General features: G+C 46.9%; 1 protein-coding gene across 1 annotated transcript in view; it reads left to right on the top strand.

The window, feature by feature from the left end:
• VAV2 (vav guanine nucleotide exchange factor 2) overlaps positions 1 to 15,801 on the top strand; it is a 305,827-nt gene that overhangs the window by 281,954 nt on the left and 8,072 nt on the right. Inside the window, exons 14-23 of the mRNA XM_026657295.2 lie at positions 330 to 462; positions 2,156 to 2,265; positions 2,971 to 3,072; positions 6,397 to 6,485; positions 7,954 to 7,970; positions 8,686 to 8,707; positions 10,419 to 10,546; positions 10,799 to 10,873; positions 13,240 to 13,292; positions 15,121 to 15,237. Of these exons, the coding sequence (XP_026513080.1) occupies positions 330 to 462; positions 2,156 to 2,265; positions 2,971 to 3,072; positions 6,397 to 6,485; positions 7,954 to 7,970; positions 8,686 to 8,707; positions 10,419 to 10,546; positions 10,799 to 10,873; positions 13,240 to 13,292; positions 15,121 to 15,237 (846 nt within the window). The remainder of the gene's footprint in view (positions 1 to 329; positions 463 to 2,155; positions 2,266 to 2,970; positions 3,073 to 6,396; positions 6,486 to 7,953; positions 7,971 to 8,685; positions 8,708 to 10,418; positions 10,547 to 10,798; positions 10,874 to 13,239; positions 13,293 to 15,120; positions 15,238 to 15,801) is intronic.

Raw genomic sequence — 15,801 nt, 5'->3', positions numbered from 1 at the left:
ACCGTTGTTCTGAAGTCTTTCCAAATAAACAAACTGAAGGTTAATTTTATTTTTCACCTAGTCCCTTGCCCAGTAAGACGATCTATGGGCCAAATTGTCTCCCTTACAGTCAGTTGAGTGACACCAGCAGGATATTTGGTCCTATGTTTCCACACGTTTCAGCCTCCTTAATTTGGTTGTTACTTAGAATTGCATGGACACCGAGCGCCTTCAATGTTAAATCATTATATAGCTAGCAACGTTTCACTGTCCTGACCGGGGAATAATCTCCGCTGAGCTTTCTGTGAAAGGTGTATATATAATTAGATGTGGGATTTGGTTTCTGGCAGGTATTTATTTTTGTTCGATAAAGTGGTGATCGTCTGTAAAAGGAAAGGATACAATTATGAGTTGAAAGAAATTATCGAGCTGCTTTTCCATAAGATGACCGATGATCCCATGAACAACAAGGACATTAAGAAGGTAGGTGGACAGAGCAAGGAACTGGCTTAGCTCTCTTGGACAGCTTTTCATACTCATGCAGGTCAGTGTCCTAAGGCACCTCCTCTCCCATTGGACTTCTAAAACAGAAATGGCGCTTGTAAAATCTGGACAATCAACTCTTTGATTTCAGGGCAAGGAGCTTAGAAATGGGAGGCTGAGCTGGGTCCCCTGACCTGGGGCCTGCAAAAGAGCCCTCGAGAAGTTAGAATGACTTGACTGGAATGGGGGAAGCTGCTCTGTTCTTTTAGAGAAGCCACTCTCCGAGAGAGTAATTCACAGACAAATTGGAAAGGATAAAAATGACCTAAAAAAGGAATGGAGGATGGGGAAGAATGGGCAAGACATACACATGCTTATTCCAATTCACACCTCCGGGTGACTGGGCGTTAGTTATGTGTGTCTCATTCCGGGCTCCAAGCTTCACGCTCCCCGTGCCTCGGTGCATTTTACAGAATACTAACCTAGTATTCTAGACTGCAGATCGTGGCAAGCACAGCGGCTCTCGCGCTCTCAAGCACTAGCTCCGGAGTTATCATTGGGAGAGGGAACGTGGGCCGAGTGGCCAGGTTTATCATTGCCTGTTGTTCAGAAGAGCTAATGGGAGTGGAACCTCCAGCAATAACTGTTCTGGAAAAGGCATCTCTAATGGTTTCTCCTTCCTAGTGCTGCGTGGGAGTTATCAATACTGGAGTTCAAATATCCCAGTGGAGAGTGCTGTTTCTTTAAAAATGGCCGACCCAAAGGTCGTGGTGGAAGCCTTGGTCTGGTGGGATCTTTGTAGCTTCTTGGACCTGTCCCTCAGCAGACAACCCTCGAAGCTGTAGAAAGTGTCTATTTTTCAGGGTTAGCATGGACATGGCAGGCTTTTTGCATTGGGTACACTCTTCTAAACCAAGTTTCTCTATCAGAGATGCACATACTTTGCCTGGTTTTGGGCTGAGGTGATGACACAAAGGAAGATCTGCATCCCAGTAGACTCCACAGCTTAGCAGCTTTGGCCACCCCGTTAGTGTGGTACAACGTACAGGCTAGCAACAAGGGAGCTGTTGTGCCATTTTGAAAATAATTGGTGGCTTTGCTGCTGTGATGTTGAAGAGAGATTGCTAGCCTTCTGTTTTAATGAATTGTGTTTCCACTTTGCTCTCTTATGCTTTCTAGTCTCATGGAAAAATGGTAAGCAACCACGAGATCCACTTTATTTTCTTTAACATTGTAGTGAACTGGCTAGTGTGTATATGCACCACTGCCTTCTGCAGGGCAGGTTGGATGTGTGTCATAGGCTGTATATTGCTGATGGTGAATGGAGAGTCTCCTTTAGCTTTAATGGCAGGGACCTGAGCTTTTTGGAGCCGCAGGATCTGGGTTCTCTCCCATCTGCTGCCATGAAATTCTGGTTGATGATGGTGTGCACCAGAGTCAACCATTAAGTCATTTGTTGCAAGGTACAATCGAGATACAAAGCTGGTCTTTGCACCACTCCCCTGCTTTTATCACCAGAGAGGTCCATTGTAACCACAGAGGCAAGTAAAGAGAACACAGTAAAACAGATGACAAATGGACCTGAATTAGCCCCCCCCACCCCGCCCCAGATGTTGTTGCTTAAGCATTCAGCACAAAGAGGTAAGGGTGAAAGAACCAACATCTGATCATTTATTTTGATTTCCTGTTGCAGTGGTCATATGGGTTCTACCTGATTCACCTTCAAGGAAAGCAGGGCTTCCAGTTTTTCTGCAAGACAGAAGACATGAAGAGGAAGTGGATGGAGCAGTTTGAAATGGCAATGTGAGTGTTTTAAGCTTCCCTGCAAAAATCATCTCGGGGTGCACACCATTGCTGCTAATGAAACATGGCCTGGTCAACTCAGTTGCTAGTTCTCAGAGCCCAGCGCTCTGATCTGCAACTCTCACTGACTTCCATAGGCCGTCCATGCACAAAGGGCTTCCGGAATTGGGCCTGATGTGATAGCATCTAACCAAACGGTTCATGCAAAAAGCGTGTGCAGGGAAGATGTCTATAGAAATTGCCACCTTGGGAGAAAACCTATGGCATGCAATGTTGAGCATGTATTTGACCAAATAACCGGAGTTAAGGGCTAAAATCTGCACAGATAGTCTGCACAAGGGCACGGCATCCTATTTAAGCCCTATTTTGAGGACATAAGTAGTGCGTAGGTCTCATATTGGCCTTCTGCACAGTGGTGAATTCTAGTTAATGACTGACTTAGGAGGGAAAGACAGGATCATGTGTGAATATATCAATGAAAGTTTAACGCACCACACATAACCCCCTCCCAACCGCTAGCCCCAAATGATTCTCTAATTCTTTTACTCTTGTACGAGATCTTATACCATGCTTTGTGATTTCAAAACTTTGACTGAAATCCAGACAGTAGCTGCAACCATAGAACTCAGAAAGTCTGGCAAGGGCAGGTTGATACAACTTTGGGGGTTTGTCTTTTGTTTTGGTTTTTCCCCTCTTTGGAGTTAGGTCCAACATTAAGCCAGAAAAAGCCAACGCGAATCACCACAACTTCCAGATGTACACGTTTGAAAAGACGACCAACTGCAAAGCGTGCAAGATGTTTTTAAGGTGAGCAATGCTCTTCTGGCTCTTCCAGATGAAAACTTTTTTTAGAAACATGTCCATTTAAAAAAAAAAAAAAGTGTAATTGCTCATTCATCATTTCCCTGGTCTTTCACCCAGTCGAGAAAAGATGTGAGTTGGGCAGGGCTAGGAATCTGAGATTCTCTGACTTACCGCTTGTCAGCTGCGGAGTTTCAGGCTATGGCAAATTTGAAATCCGCGTTGGTGATAACAGGCCCCTTCGCCCTAATCTGGGAGGACAAATTTGGGTGGGAACAGGCTGTGGTTTTATCAGTATTTCATGCACACACCTGCCCAATGTTAACTGACAGCTGTGCTGTATTTGCCACTCCCCTCTCTGCCCCTAAGATGGAGCATCTTTGTTCCGCATTTACTCTGGCGCACAAAAGGGGGGATTTTCAAAGGCACAGTGGGCAGAGAGGTACCCAACACTGCTGAAGGTCAATGGGAATCCCAGCCTAAGCCTTTCCCACAAACCATGCCCTCATGTCATTAACCGGGATGTTAGCTCTGCAGTATCACGGTCACACTACTCAGCCACTCCCTGTGTGGAGCAGTTGGGCCCATGGGCGTCTTCCAGCTCTCCAGGCTTGTGGTTGTATTTGAACTATAGATTTTTGACTCATTAATCCGCACCAAGCCTGGCTGTCTTCCCACATTGGGGGCAGCCCACTTACTTGGCACCCCTTGCTGTCGCATCGCAGGCAGGCTGATCCAATATAGGAGCCACCAGGAGTTCTCTTGACTGTTTCCCCATCCCCAAACCTGGATTCTGCGTAGCCTTCCATCCTCTGGGGGACTCCATATTCAACACAGTGGGTCCACTGTCTGACACAGGGGTTCTCAGCCTTTTTCTTTCTGAGGCACCCCCAACGTGCTATAAAAACTCTGTGGCCCACCTGTGCCATAACAACTGGTTTTCTGCATATAAAAGCCAGAGCCAGTGTTAGGGGGTAGCAGGTAGGGCAGTTGTCTGGGGCCCCACGCCACAGGACCCCACAAAATGAAGTTCAGCTTCAGCCTTGGGTGGCGGGGCTCAGGTCCCTGGACTTCAGCCCCATCTGGTGGGGGCTTCAGCTTTCTGCCCTGGGCCCCAGCGAGTCTAACACTGGCCCTGCTTGGTGGCCCCCCTGAAACCTGCTTGCGTCCCCCTGGTTGAGAACCACTGATCTAACGGACATTTCACGGGGACACAATAATGGGAGACTGTCATGTGTGAGCTCCTTGTGACTTAAAATTCATACTCCTCAGCCCTTTGGCTAGATGTTTTCAACATCTAAAATGGGTTTGTCTTTTTTATTCCCTCTTTTCATTCTTTTCTTTTCCTCTGCTCTCAAGTCACACCTAACTCCCAGACTTCCAGCTCACCTCTGCTGTATGGCATAAATGACCCTAATGATCAGGATAGCCTAGTAGCTACAGGAGCTATCGGTCCATGCCCCTGCCCCATTGCTATGGGAAAGCAGGTATAAATATCTGGCCATTTGACAGGAAACAGAATCCTTTATGCATCATTGCAGAATTTCTGCAAGGAGCAAGAATTGCTGGCCTGAGGCTATAGATAAATCTTGCATACAAGGACCATACGCTGAAGCTATAACCTGCCCAGGGGGGCTGCTTATTGCCTGGCCTACCCAATGGCAAATGAAATTATCATTAGCTCAACAAATGTTGCATTAAGAAACTCCTTGCGCATATTGAATTGTGTGCATTGTCGCTGCTGGTCTTTATATGCTATTCTGAGAACCTCTCCATGAGCAATCTTATGGGATTGGTTGGAACATCAATAACATTTAATAGCTAAACCAATCAGGATTCAAATAAACACTGTATCCGTGTGGGTTTTTGCCGTACAGTCCTGCAAGCTCGTGATCTGGTAACTAAGGACAGGCTATCATTTAGTAATAGGTCTTTGCACTTATACTGCATATTTCATAGGGGAAATTTGAAAGCACATCACAAGAAATTAGGTTTCAAAAACCACCTCCCCATCTCTGCCTCCTGAGGTTGGCTAAATCCTATTATCCCCACTTCACAGATAAGTAAACTGAGGCACAGGGAGGTTAAGTGATTTACCTAAGGTCAAGTGGCAGAGCTGGGATTAAATCCCAGGAGTCTGATAGTTTAACTACACCAGAGGTATGTCCTCCTTTCAGTGTGATGCCCATCAGTGGCAGTATAACGTCATGCCTAGTGTAGATTTGTCTATATTAACACTGTAGGAGAGTCAGGTTCTTTTTAAACACAGATCATACCCTCTCCTCCGGTTGGTTCGTGTGTTCCCACTGACCGATTTGATATCTTTGCTTAATCCTCCTCTGCACAAAAACACCAATGCTTATTGCTGGGATTTTAGACTCAATGGAAGTTTTTATTGAATGAATTTGACCTTAGAATCCTAGAATATCAGGGTTGGAAGAGACCTCAGGAGGTCATCTAGCCCCACCCCCTGCTCAAAGCAGGACCAATTCCCAACTAAATCATCCCAGCCAGGGCTTTGTCAAGCCGGGCCTTAAAAACCTCTAAGGAAGGAGATTCCACCACCTCCCTAGGAAACCCATTCCAGTGCTTCACCACCCTTCTAGTGAAAAAGTTTTCCCTAATATCCAACCTATCCAACCTTCCCTGCTTGAAAATGGCTGAGATTTTAGCCCAACATTATGATGTCAGCTGTAGAGCCTTCTGCAGATGTACAGCAAGCTCAACTGGGAAATAGGGCTCTGTGTTGACTTTTGGCTTTTATCAGGTGGTGTTTGGCCTTCCCTAAGGGTGTAGCGTTCATAAGTGGATGGCTTGCAGGGATGGTACAGGGGTAGGGCGTCTACTCACTGCTAAGTCACCAGCGTGAAGCTCCAGGTTAGAGGTGACTGCAGGTTACCACCTGATGAGTCCGGGGCCCCGACATGAAATGAGCTGGTGGTTTCAATCCACTTCCCAGGGGGGACATGCCCACGTTGCAAAAGTCATGATTGTCGTTGGCACAGATACACCCACATGGGCCACCATCAGCAGAGAAGCTGAGGAATGAATGAATGAAGGAGAAGGCTGAGCTACCTAGATGTGGGTCCTACCAACTCAGAGTAGAGGCACATTTCCTTCCTAGTGCTCTTATTCCTGCAGGTTGGATACACTGAAGGATTATCCATCTGGCACCTTTCACATATGTTAGTCACTAGCAAAAAAAAATAGTAAAACGTTTACAGAATAAACTATCATGCAAGAAGTAAAACAAACAGGTAATTGGGGAGAAATATCAAGGAGGGGACCGGAATGAAGAAAAATCGTAAATTTCCACTTCTGTTTTCACAGAGGAACTTTCTATCAGGGCTATCTTTGCATGAAATGTGGAGCAGGTGCTCACAAAGAATGCTTGGAAATTATTCCTCCCTGCAAGATCAGTAAGTCTTTTGACATTCTAGCTGTTTTTAAAAGGGCTCGGCTTCTTGTGAATGATCTGATAGATAGAAGTTGTTTTCTTACTAGCACTAAATGTCATCCACTGTTTTATGTCCATTTCTGAATAGATTAAGAAAAAATGTTTAAGAGTTTTCCATCCACTTCCTAGTATGGTAACTGTGTGTAGCTCTTGTGTGTGTATGTGTATATGTATATTCTGACTATTTCAAGTAGTTCCCTGTAGTAAATATACATACATTTCAGGGGACTACTCCGAATACAGTAAAGGAACATAAAACCAGCAAGCAAGTTGGAAAGATACTTAATCCCTACCATGCATCAGGTGGGATCTTGCAACCAACTTGACTGAATCATAGTATATCAGGGTTGGAAGGGACCTCAGGAGGTCATCTAGTCCAACCACCTGCTCAAAGCAGGACCAATCCCCAGACAGATTTTTGCCCCAGATCCCTAAATGGCCCCCTCAAGGATTGAACTCACAATCCTGGGTTTAGCAGGCCAATGCTCAAACCACTGAGCTATTCCTCCCCCCTAAAATAAATCTCCCTGCAGGCAGATTCGCTGAAGCTAATGTTAGAAGAGACTTACTGTATAGGACATGAAGTACAGGCTATATAGATCCGATTTAGGAGCAATTTTGAGATTCCTACCTGAACAGATGTTGACTGGGAAGCTGCAGAGTTTCGCTGTGGGTTGTGGGAGGCAGAGGGGTAACGGAAGGTAATTTACTGCATTGTTTAATACCCCTTCTTGGCTAAGTCGTGTCAAACCAGTCTCTGAGAAGACGAAGTATTCTTCCCTCCAGGTGAAGGTAAAAGTGTTGCCGCTTAGAAAGCAACAAGGATAGGGAAAAGGGACAACAATGAAGGAAAATTCCATCAGACCGCCTAAGTGGGCAGGGGGAGGGAGGTGAGAGTGTGTGTGTGTGTGTGTGTGTGTGTGTGTGTGTGTGTAATGGAGACAAACAAATAGGCTGTCAGTAGATGGCTCCATGGGTTACTATATTTACACCTGCAACTGCTCTGATGTGGTGGTTGGTGGGGATGCAGTTCTTAGTCTAATTTCTAATGGGCATTTGGGCCATATAACCACACGATGCTCTTTCTCTCTCTCACCCCCCAATCCCCCACCACACACACAGCCGGGCACAAATCCGCAGGGCGCGGCTCAGGATGTGTTTGTTACCAAAGCCTTGTTTGCAGGCCTGAGGTGCGTTGGCAGAGCTGGGTGCCATTTGGGGCCTGATCCACAGCCCAGTGATGTGGATGGAAAGGTTCCTACTGACGTCAGTGGGCGTTGGAGCAAGTCTGTAGGGCCTCACTTTTGGTCCCTTCTGTCAAGATGATGAGGCACTGTCGCCACTTGAGTTATGCCGTGGAGTAGAGGGAAGTGCAAAACAGAGGGTCGTTTCCCCCTAAATTAACCAATTATTTTAACATTTATTTTCAGGCTCTCCAGCGGACCAGGTACGTTTGTTTAACAAGCCTCTCATTCCCTTCTAACTCCCTGTCAGGCAGGGGCTGTGGAGGCATCTGTGTTTCACTAGTCCAGATTGAATTACAGCTATGAGCTTTCAACTAGCTCTGGAAGCAGCATGGGCCTTGGGGAGGGTCCCCAGCAGTCACTGCGAACGTTACATTGGATAATATCCGTGTCACAACATCCTAGGGACCTACAAGGAGCTGATCACCCCCAATTTCCTTTCGCTTCTGTGGGATTTTGGGGATCTGAGCACCTCTCAGGATAAGTGCTGGTAACAGATGTCCTTCATTTTAGACCAGAATTGGCCTGTTCCACATGGGCCTTGCCTGTCATTTGTGGTGATCACCGTCAGATGTGCTGACTCACAATGCTGCAATGACTCTGCATTCTGAACTATCGTAGATGGAGAACGTGGGCAGAAGGATAAATTTTCACCTCAGTATTTCCCCTGCTAAATTGCGATGGTTCCTCTTACAGAGAAAGGAAACCTTCCTGTCCCTAAAGTGAAGAATTATGGGTAGATACAGCATGATATGCCCCTTGCCTTAGGAAAAAATTGAATCTGCACAGGGAGCTTTGCGGTGATCAGGGCAAGAGCAGAGGTTACTATGGTACTTAAGGGGATCTTATTTTATCTTTAAATACATTCAGTTGCAATAAGTTTTATTGAACATAAACTATTTTTCTCTCTCTTTGCAGGACTCATTAAATACAGGACCTGGTAAGGGTGGTGTTGGTGTTTTGTAAATGGGTAACGTAGGGGAGGCAGCATTGGGATCTGGTTCAAAGAGGTTGATGATGGCAAATTTTGGAAGCGGCTCTCATACAGTGTTTGCACCTAAAGCCTGGTCTACTCTTAAGTTATACTGGTACAACTATGTCGGTTGGGGGGGGTGATTTTTTGCCAACATAGTTATGCCACTAAAACCCTACACTTATACTAGTATGAAGGTGCCTTATACCAGTTTAAGCACTCTTCTACCAGTATAACTGCATCCACACTGAGGGGGGCGGGTGGTGGTTGGGTTTTTTTTGTTTTTTTGCTGCTTTAACAGTACCAATGTAGTTACATCGGCAGAGCTACATCTCTCGGGGTGTGAAAAATCCACATCCCTGAGAGATGTAGTTAAGCCAACCTACCTCCGTTGTAGACAGCACGAGGTCGATGGGAAGAATTCTTCCGTTAGCCTAGCTACTGCTTCTCAGGGAGTTGGAATGACTACAGTGATGGGAGATCCCCTCCCGTTGCTGTAGTAAGTGTCTACTCTACACTGAAACACCACTGTAGCATTTTAAGTCTGGGCATAGCCATATTTAAATCAGCAAAACTTTCGTATGTAGACAAGCCTTAAGAAGCCAGGAGACTGGGATAACCCTCATTCTGCTCACAGGCACATCCCCTCACAGTTACGGCTGAGATTGAGGAGGATGGTCCAATGGTTTGAGCACTAGCTTAGGACTTGGGAGACCCAGGCTCAAGTCACTGCTCCACCACAGACTTCCTGCGTGGCCTTGGGCCGGTCACTTAGCCGCCTCTCAGTCCCTATGTGTATCATGGGGACAACAGCACTGCCCAGTCTCCCCGGGATTGTGAAGATAAATACATTAAACATTGGGAGGTGCTCAGATACTCTGGCAGTCAGGGCTGTATAAATGTGGTTGTATTGCGGTGGTGGTAACTCACTCTGTAGCTCCTAGAGTTCTCTTCTGTCAGCGTCGCCATTCACTCTGGTCCCTGTTACATTTTCCCTTGTTCAAGATTAATGCAGACCAGGGCCCTGGGATAGTCCTGAATGCCCCACCTTGCACGAAAAGACCCAGCTCCCTTTTGTGCCTGTTTCACTTACAGGAAAGCCCGTCCTGGGGGAAAAGTCCTCCTAATCCAAGCTGGTGACATGAACATTTTGAGCATGAGCATGTTGCTCCCATTAGCTGCGGGGTGGGGGTGAGGTAAAAGCAGCTGAAAAGAAGGGGGCTAAGATAAATATTGTCAGTTGAGTGTGGCAGGGGAGGCATCTTTAACACAAGATCATTCACAGCACAGAATGTCAGTCCCAGGTCCCATCAACAGTCAATGGGAGTTGGGCGCCTAACTCGTCGTCCCCTCAGAAATCCCAGTCTGTGTCACTCAGCCTGTGATGACTCGCGCATGGCTTGTTGTTGCCCAATTAAAGCCTGCCTGAGATTTCACAGTTCCAAGGCAGGTGCCATCTTTGCAGCTGGGGTTCAGGTGGGCTCATTGTTATCTGCCCCCAATGTTTTAGCTTGCCAGACTCTCTCATGTTAGCCATGTAGCTTGAGCAAATCAAGGCGCCATGCCATAAGCATGAATGAGCTACGCCGGCAAATCCTGACCGCTAATATTCTCTGGGTTAGTGGCTCACAAGATGGTCTTCTCGTAACAATAGGTTTTGTTTCCTTTCTCTTTCTAGGTCCTAAAATGGTGGCCGTTCAGAATTACCATGGCAACCCAGCTCACCCAGGAAAGCCGGTGTTAACGTTTCAGACTGGGGACATAATAGAACTGCTAAGAGGGGACCCAGATTCGCAGTGGTGGGAAGTGAGTGAAGTTGTTCTTTGGAAATGTTCAGAAGTCCTTACACAGAGGCTACCAGCTAGTCATAAAGTTCTTATTTATTTATTTCCCCCTTTGCACTTTTATTCACTGGAGTTTGCCAGCCATCATCCAGATAAATTCTCTGAGGCATATTTTCAGCTTGTGTCAGGAAGACATAACATACAAAGTTCTCTGAAACTGGAGCAAAGAATCGAATTTCTTTGGCACAGTGCTGATGTTAATCTTTATTTACAGGGGAGGTTAATACAGACAAAGAAGTCTGGTTATTTTCCCAGTTCATCGGTGAAGCCCTGTCCTGTGGACGCTAGGGTAAGTGCATAAAAACAGACCGGAGCCCAACACCCCCAAGCTTGGGCATGCTCAGGTTTGGGGGGGTTGGCTTGGGGCCCATCTCCTAAAGCAAGACAACTGAAATCGTGGACTGTACACCGGCATGCAGCTGGAGTATCTCTGCTTATTGGAGTCACTCCGGATGTAACTGGTGTAAGTCGCAATTGGGAGCTGTCTTCCTTGCTGTCGGGATTTTGTCTGAGATGGGTGAATATTTATGCTCAAAATGGGCAAGTTCATCACATGGTGCCGGCTTGGATGGATGCCTTTCTGCAGAGCGTAACTTCACACGCTGCTTTGCCTGGGACCTCCAGCTATGCCTAGGAGAGACGATAGCACCTCCTGAAGTGTGAGTTTTGCCTGCAGGCCTGGCTCAGTCACGGAGGACTGAAGAATGTGCTGGGGGAGATTTCTGAACGAGGCTCAAGGTCAGTCAGGGACACTCGATGGAGTCTGCAAATTATTTCACTTAAAGGGACACAGCCATGCTTATTTATCAGGCTAGAAGAATGACCTTTGATGGTGCTTTGTACCTTAATAGTGGCCCAGGCTTGAAGACTTCTAATGTGTTGGGCGGTTGTGTTAATGTGTAACCAAGTGAAGTCCCATCTATTAATTTAATTTTCCATTTGCTGCCAATTAACCGAAACGGAGCCAGTGCATTGTGAGCCATTTGCTAGCCGTTATGAAAGGACTGGAGGCGTGTAGATCATTAGCACTTACCCAATAAGGGGAGCCTGGTATTCTTCAGTCCAGCCCTAAACCCTAAATTTGACGCATACTGGGTTTAGGGGCTTGATCTTTCCATTAACTCCTGTGGGCTTTGGGGCCCTTGGAGTAAATGAGTCTCCCGAGTAAGTGAATTCTCTACTCACGCTGCACAGCCATTGCAGATGTCCCGTGCATATTGTGCGCTGTCCTGAGTGTAACATGCACTTCGCTTCTCCCTTAGCACACTCTTCCCAAACTCCTATTGCAATTCCCCGGCTCCTTGCCCTTGCACCTTTAACTTCTTCATTCCGTTAAACTGCATTTTAACAAGTGCTTTAGCCCAAGGATGTGTGACAGCCAGAAGTCAGGGACTAATTTTCCAACCTGGGCTTCTTTCCAAATATGGGGTCTTCATTCACAAACCCCACCTCCCAACTCAGCCGTGCTCATTCTCTGCACCCATGCTGGCACATTTTAGGGGAGTATGCCCAAGCCCCGTATACCATATTACTTTACTAACGTATCTTTAGAACTGCAGTAAATGCATTCTTCCTATTCAGGCTTTACATGTAACCCATGCAAATGCTCCTCTCACTTCCCCATTTAAACCCTGGCAATAGCCTTTTGTCTGCTTGGGTGATGTGCTTGGCCGTGGTCTGACCCAGATGCCAACCCCCTGACCTGCTGGCTTGTGGGGCTATTTGTATAATCTTTAGACCACAAGCCGTGCTGCCATGGGGCCAGCGTTGGTCGGGGATAACTTCCAGTGACTCATATGCCCCCCTCCACCTTACCTTTGTGCTTGGACTAAGAAAAAGATTGTCCCAAAACGTTAACAGAAATAAAAACAGGGGTTGAGGATGTGGAGGGAAAGATGTTTTCAGCCAGTGGGCAAGGCAGTGTGGTTCAGTGGATAGGGCACTGCACTACCCTGGGAGTGTAGAAGACCTGGGTTCTCTTCTTAGCATCACCCCTAGCTTGCTGCGTGACCTTGGGCAAGTTTGCTTACCTCTGTGGGCCCCGATTTCTCCATCTGCAGCTTGGCGATAATGCTGACCCAGCACTGTCGGGTGCTTTGAGATTGCACTTGAGAGAAGCGAAGTGGTGATTGGTTGTTAACAAGTTTTAAAAGCTTTGAATTACTTTTAGACGATGTCTACACTTCCGGGGGCGTGAATTACATGCCCCCCTAGCACAGGTATAAATAGCAGTGTGGACGGCAAGCCCCTGCCTAGGGAGGGAACCCTGCAGGGTCTCTACCAGCCCAAGCAGTGCAGTGTTCCCCTGCTGAAACCTATCTTCCCCCCCCCCCAAGAGACTTTCTCTGTCTCGTATAGCACCCCACCACAGTGTGAATGCAGCCTGCTTTTCACTGCAGCATGTACCCACACGTAGGACCACAAACGGGTCCGATAAATCAAAATACCCAATACACTTGGCACAGCTGGTTTGTGTGTGCGCGCCAACGAGAGAAGCCGTTGATTATAACCTTCTTCTTCTGACTCCAAGGCCAATAACTCATAAAATGCTTGGCACATAAAAACGCTCCCGTACAGAGGAGTGTATCCGAGATGATCTATAATCTAATTAGGATCTGCGCTCCACAGTAATAAGCGGTGTTCTCTTTGCTCTAGCCTCCCAGCGGCCGGCCTCCTTCGAGAGAAATCGACTACACGGCGTACCCTTGGTGAGTCGGTCGTTAAATGAGACATTCTGATAGAAATGCTTTACTACCGACATAAAGATATATTGGCTTTACCCTTTCATTCCATTACTTTGTCACAAAGCTGCTATGAGATAAATTATGAATGCACTTTGGAAGCTCCCCTCATCCTCCCCCGACCCCCCCATCCACTGTCAATGTACAGGAGCTGTGAGACTTTCAGGCAAATAGGGCTAAAATGGCATAGTCAGTGGGTGCATTAGCATTTCACTTCCGAAGACTTGAGTTTGAATGCCGACTTCAGAGCCTGATCCAATGCCAGCTGAAATCAATGGGACTCCTTTTACATGGACTGCAGTGGCCTTTGGATCAGAGCACAGATGGGAAATGCATTTGTTGAGCTCTTGCTACTTTGCCTGCTGCGGATTTGGCCGGGTTGGCAGGTCCCTGCTCAGGAGAAGGGTGTTGGATGTTAGTGTAGGGCATTGGCAGATCTTTGCAGGAGACGCTTGCTCTTCACTTGCCCTTCCCTCTAGTTCTGCCCATTGGCATCAGGGCTTTACTTTCATGAGTCTAACTTAACCCCAAGAAGTTTGTCATTGAAACCTATACACCTTGGGACTCATTCCCAGTCCAGGTGGCTTTCTAGGAACAGTATAAAAACAAAAGACTTCAAAGAAGGGAAGGGACTGCACTCTGCACCATTACATCTTTTCTCTTAACTTGCAAAGCAGTTACTTGCTGTTTAAATATTTCTGGTCACTGTTTTGCCTACTTATAAAGAGTTTGATCAGATCCCCTTTCTCTCTTAATCCCCCATCCCTCTCCTGCCCTTCAAAAATGGATTTTTTTGTTAAAACATATTTTTAAATATTAATATAACCTCCCCCCCCCCCGTAAATTAAAATGACCGACATTCCTGGATAACCTGGCAGATCAAGGAAGTCCCCTCATGAGTACTCATGCTGTGAACTCCACACCCATCCAGGATAGTATCTTTTGTCCTACTTGACTGCAGTCAGTGTCCTTACCGCTGTACAGCTAACAGAGATTGTCAAAGGATAGTTCGGTGCCAAACTCCCATTGAAAGGTGGGTATCAAACTGGCCTTTGTAGCTTTGCAAATCTCCCCCCAGAATCCCTGCCCCGAGGAGGCTCAGACCTAGAAGATGGCCAGCTCTAACTCCTGGAAGCAGGAGTTTGACATGAACTGCATTGATAGTCATTGGTTTCCTTTTAAGAAGACACTTGGAGGCTGAGGATTCAAAAGCTCTCCCCATTGGCCCAGCTCTGCTCCCACCCTTGCCAAGTGCTGAGGACCCTGGGCTCCGAGTGACTGTGGTGGGAATTCAGGTCACTTGACACTTTGCAGCAAGTGCCCCCAGGATCGGACCAGATTGTAGTAGTCTTGTAGAAGGCCTGCTGCTAGGACTTCTGGTTCTGTGCCGTGTCAGGGTGATACGGTATTTCTGTGCCTGGTGTCAGCAAGCAGGCTGCTCGTCTTTGGAGCGTGTTGCCATCCAGGATGTTCTGTGGGGAAGATCGAGAGAGAACCAGTGCCTGTAAAGTCTGCATGAGCTTATTTAAAAAAACAAAAACAAAAAACAACTCATGGTGTAATGAATGGCTTGTGGGCTCATGCAAAAGCCAGGAAAGGTAATTGATTGGTCCCTGTTACCTGCCAGTTAGGGAGCCGCACCATTCAGGAGGGATGATTGTAGACTTTTTGACCCCGGCCCAATTCAAAACACAGTAGAAATCCTGTGTTACCAGACAGAGCCTTGTCAGCCAAACCTACAGTCAGTACCTGGCCGCTCTGTGATCTCAGCACCTAACGGGGAGCGTTCCTTTAGGTTTGCAGGGAACATGGAGAGGCAACAGACAGACAACCTGCTGAAGTCGCACGTCAGCGGGACGTACCTGATTCGAGAGAGACCAGCAGAGGCCGAGCGCTTTGCCATCAGTATTAAGTGAGTATAGCAACGGGTGCTTATGTTAACGGAGCTCGGACAAGGTGGTAAAGTAACCGGCGCGAGGCGTTGAGCTGGTGTCACCTGGGTGTGAAATTGACCACGTTGGACTGATAAGCTTTGCTCTTCTCTGGTTCTGCACCTGAGGAAAGCCTGTGATTTTAATGACCGCCTGATCACCTTAGACATCAGGTAAGCTGTCTACAGAAGATGCTCCGTTTTCCCTTTCGGATTTGAAGTGCAGTGTAGTTCCACTGATCTACCTGACTTGGAGTCATATTTTTTAAGACTCGTTAGTACTGGTGCCCATTTGTAGGGTGAGATAGTCTAGTTCTGGCTGGCTTTGGCTTCATAGAGATTCCTCGTAAGGAACTACTGTGAAGTAAAAGAGCACACACAGGTGAAGTGCTGGTTAGAGATTGGTACTGGACTGTTTAAACATGAGGATTTCCGGCTTATTAAAGTATTGGCCTTTAAAGTAAAGGCACCATTGATGGTTCTAGCATGCTGCTATGTAGCCATCTGGTTAATCTGGCATATTGTGAGCATTCAGAATGGTTGGTA

The sequence above is a fragment of the Terrapene carolina genome, unplaced genomic scaffold, assembly GCF_002925995.2.
Source record: "Terrapene carolina triunguis isolate 2854851 unplaced genomic scaffold, T_m_triunguis-2.0 Scaffold238, whole genome shotgun sequence".
Classification (NCBI taxonomy): Eukaryota; Metazoa; Chordata; order Testudines; family Emydidae; genus Terrapene; species Terrapene triunguis.
The sequence above is the reverse complement of the archived record's forward strand: the minus strand, read 5'-3'. Positions and strand labels throughout refer to the sequence as shown.